The sequence below is a fragment of the Cyphomyrmex costatus genome, unplaced genomic scaffold (genome assembly GCF_001594065.2).
Source record: "Cyphomyrmex costatus isolate MS0001 unplaced genomic scaffold, Ccosl1.0 scaffold488, whole genome shotgun sequence".
NCBI classification, from domain to species: domain Eukaryota; kingdom Metazoa; phylum Arthropoda; class Insecta; order Hymenoptera; family Formicidae; genus Cyphomyrmex; species Cyphomyrmex costatus.
Window position 1 is genome coordinate 76,639 of NW_017279160.1, and position 4,304 is coordinate 80,942.

At 29.0% G+C, this 4,304-nt stretch overlaps 1 protein-coding gene across 1 annotated transcript in view; it reads right to left on the reverse strand.

The window, feature by feature from the left end:
- Window positions 1-3,197: 3,197 nt before the first annotated feature.
- Window positions 3,198-4,304, reverse strand: part of LOC108778135 (N-acetylglucosamine-6-phosphate deacetylase) — a 4,678-nt gene continuing 3,571 nt past the window's right edge. The window contains exons 5-7 of the mRNA XM_018545233.1: window positions 4,081-4,225; window positions 3,814-3,990; window positions 3,198-3,487 (exon numbers count right to left, since the gene is read on the reverse strand). Of these exons, the coding sequence (XP_018400735.1) occupies window positions 3,279-3,487; window positions 3,814-3,990; window positions 4,081-4,225 (531 nt within the window). The 3' untranslated portion in view covers window positions 3,198-3,278. The remainder of the gene's footprint in view (window positions 3,488-3,813; window positions 3,991-4,080; window positions 4,226-4,304) is intronic.

Here is a 4,304-nt window from a genome sequence, read left to right on the forward strand (position 1 = left end):
TTTATATCTTCAAAGATTTATTTTCTGCTTTTGTCTAAAAAATATAGTCTAAAAACAAAGTAGTATGTCGATCGGTATCGTTGACCTTCCTCCAATAGAATTAGCAATGGAATGCATTAACAATAATTGGTTAAATGTATCTAACAAAAGTGTAGTGCCTAAATCCGAATTCATGATAACTGTTTGTTTCATTTTGGATTCAACTTTTTTATTTTTAAACAAATCAATTAAAGTAGGCTCTCGAAAATTTCAAATAACAAGAATATAACGGCTAATGAGAGCTATTCGCTGTTATTAGTGCGATCATATATAAGATATGTTATAGTGTGAATTTTATATATTACGTAAGTAGTTCCCCCCAATAGCGCGCCGAAAATCCTTCGGACTTAAAACGCAATTCTATATAATTAACTACTGTAGTAATATTACAATTTTTGATGCTTATAGCATCTTATTGGATCTTAATAATATGTTGAAAGACATATTAAATTCTAAAGATGTAATGTTAAAGAAATAATAAAAGAAAATCTATGAAAAAATAAGATTGCGAAGAATATCTCAAGTTGGCGTTTCGTCCCGGCTTTCCTGCTTTCCACTACTAGACTCATCAGTAAGGTAATGTAGTGGGAGCCTACCTTAGACACCTGAGGGAGATGTTAGAAAGAAGTTCTATATAAACTTTTTTTATAAACAATTATAAACTATTTTTTATTTTTGATAATAAGACTTATAAACACAATTTTGGTACGCCCATGAGATATCGCCTTTGTTACCCATTGTTGCAGATTTGGTGATGCAAAAATTAGAAAGACCTTCACTGATGGTGTTCAACAATAATCAAAGGTACTTTTTTATTATCGATATGTAAACGATTTATATTCGGCTATTTCTACACCTATAATATTGAGTCCTTTCTGACAGCATTTAATTCTTTCCATTCACGTCTTTAATTTACCTTAGAAGTAGGCGGTAAATCGTTGAATTTCTTAGATATCACAATGATTATTAAAGAGAATCGGAGAATTTTTTATTGGTATCATAAATCATCTTTTTCTCTCGGGGAAGTTTTTAAACTTTCATTCAAATCATCCGTCTTCTCAAAAAAAAAGCGTCATTGGATTAAGACAAAGCACTCCTATTATCAGATAAAGTTTTTCATGTAAAAAATATCAATTTGATAATCAATATTTTGATTAAAAATGATTACCTTGTTAAATTTATTTTTTGATAATGTTAATATTAAAATTAAGAACATAGTAAACACGGCAGAATTTTGCGAACTATTGAAAATAATAATAATACTGATACATCCAACATTCCATCCTGATTCACAATACCTTTTGTTCCTATTTTAATTGAAATGTTCAAACATTTTTATAAGAACTACAGCAGAGTTTCTTTCTTTAACTAACAAATTGCAAAAACACATTAAAGTACACAAAGACCCATTGATTCCAATTTGTAAATCTAACGTGGTTTATAAAACTAATTGCAACGTTTGTGATGCAACATATATAGGCCAGACAGGAAGACAATTGAAAACACGTATTGAAGAACATCGTAATCATATACGTTGGAACATATGTCTTCCAAATCGATAACTGATCATAGACTACAACAGGGACATGATTTTGATTGGGATAACATTCACATTCTAGACGAAGAAATTTAACTTTGTTACAAAAAAGGTCTTGTGTCAGAAATGTTTAATATCAAAAAGCAAAAAAACGGTCTTAATCTCCAGATAGACACAGAAGGATTATACGTAGCATATATTCCGATCATAAACAAGGTTTTTACTTTTTTTATCATTAAAGTTCTCATTTTAATATTATACCGACAACCGTGAAAGTTAGACGTGTCTATTCTCATTACGACAATCGGCAATCTTATTTTTTCATTTTTTAATTTTAATCTTTGACACTTGTGTACCATTTTGTGACCACCTCTTTTGACTTTGATTACGTTTGCGAGATGTTGACCGTTCGACGATCTATTTGATATTGATATGTAATAGACAATTTGGTGAGTTTTTAACAGCTTAACATGCTCTAAGTATTGTTTTAAATCCTTATTTTTTAATCAAAATACAAAAAAATCTTTTTTCTCCTATCAGGACATGGTGAAACTCTGTTTCAATCGGTCTTTTAATCGTTTGCTGAACAAGGACGATTTTATCTTGTTCAGAATGTCCATCGCATCGTTTTTCTTCAAAATAGCGTTTTTAATGTATATCACTTTTGTAGTTTAGAATATAATATGTGGGTTTATGTTATATAATTGTTGAACATCTGAGGAGGACTGAATCATACAGCTAAAACATGTAATGTTAATTCGTCAAATGTTAAAGTAAAATTTATAATTAAATCAATATATTTCATTATTTTATTTGAATTTTTTGATAGATTATTTCTATTAATTTGAATCTTACCAGTTCTTTTGTATTACACAATTATCATTTTTATATTAAGAGTCCTTGTATTAAAATATTATTATACATTTAAATTCATCTATAATTACATATATGTATATACATATAAAACATATCTATTTTTTAAATAAAATAATAAATTTATTATACAAATAAAAAATAAAAGTACAAATATATACAAATTTCAGTATAACTATAAAGTTATTTTCTGGAAAAAATTTAAGACTCCTGAGTAGTCATCATAACTATATTGAATCATCACTATCATGACGTAAAAGCGATAAATGACACGTGTTAATTTTTGTTACATACCATCTATAAATAAAGACAATTTAAATTGAACGCAAATGATGGGACAATTTGAAAACAATTATAAAAAATTAGAAAGCTATCCTTATCTCCGTGAGATTGTCAGCAAATAATCGTAAACATGATAAATGATAGTAAAGTCTTTATTTATTGCGCACGCATAACTCATTTTCACTTACATGTACTTTTTATTACTTTTTGCGATTATTTACTATCAGGAAGCATAAATATAATTTTCATCCATTTTTACAAACGTTTTAAAACAATCTCATCTTTTGTTTTATCCAAACTGTCTTTATTTATAAACGGTACGTAATAAAAATTAACGTGTTATTTCTCGCTTCTAACGTCACAATTCAATATGGCTGTAGTGATTTTATGATTATTCAAAAGCCTTTTTATTTATTTTTATTAACAATATTTCTCATGATTTTGTCATTATCATTTTATATGGCGCCTAGTAATAAAATATATCCATTTGCTTTATATAGTAATTGATTTGAATTCATATATTAGGATTTCTACTTACATCCAAGCATCAAATTATTTCACAAAAAAAAAAACTGTTAATATTCTTCTCGTAAACACATTCTCCTGAAATCCACGTTGACAATAGTTCGAGTTTTTCATTAAGTAATATGAAATCAGCGTCGGCCTCAAAATTCAAAACACCTTTATAAGAATCGATGCCAAGAGTTCTCGCGGGATGTAAAGTCGCTGCTTTTAAAGCCTCAACTATCGTGCAATCTACATATAATTACATCGCTAAGTAAGTATTACATTTGATAGAGATATACCACAAGCAACAAACAAGAAAATTTTACATAATTCAATCAATAAATTAAATAAATATAATTAGATCCTGGATTAAAGTTCTGAGTTGCATCAATCGTAGTTAGTTCTCCTCATTGCACCTCATCTCTCATTGTCGTCGCGCATCACAGCTTCGGATGAGTGACAATGAGGAGAATCATGAAGAACACGCTTCAGTCAACTCAAATCGATAAGTTAGTCGGTGAATTATCCAGGCTCTAAATACAATTTACTGATTTTATTGTTATAATTTAATTTACCTGTAGCTTCTTTAAAGTGTCTCACGCATTTGGAAAACTCGGCTATGCTACCACACAAAGTATTTGTTTCAGCGATATATGCGCATCCTTTACGTATCTCTATTTTAAACTGTCCTAATTGATGGATTCCCTCTTCTAAACCTAACGCTGATATCGCATCAGTTACAAGTACTAGACCTATAAATATTTACAGTTAAATTTTATTAAAATTGTAACAACACATATGGTAAAATAAGAAAATATAGATGTATATAATAAATAGCGAACCTTCCGGATGTGTTCTATGAGCGATTCGCAGTGCGGCAGGGTGAGTATGAATTCCATCGGCGATTATACCAAAATGAATGGTTTTTCCAGGTGGGATTTGATCGGATGTTAACAGACCAACCAACCCTGGATCTCTATGATGAAACTAAAATATAATTGAAAAAATACCATAAAAATTAAAAATTTTTTAATTTAAATCGGTTGTTTAAAAAACGAGAGGGAGG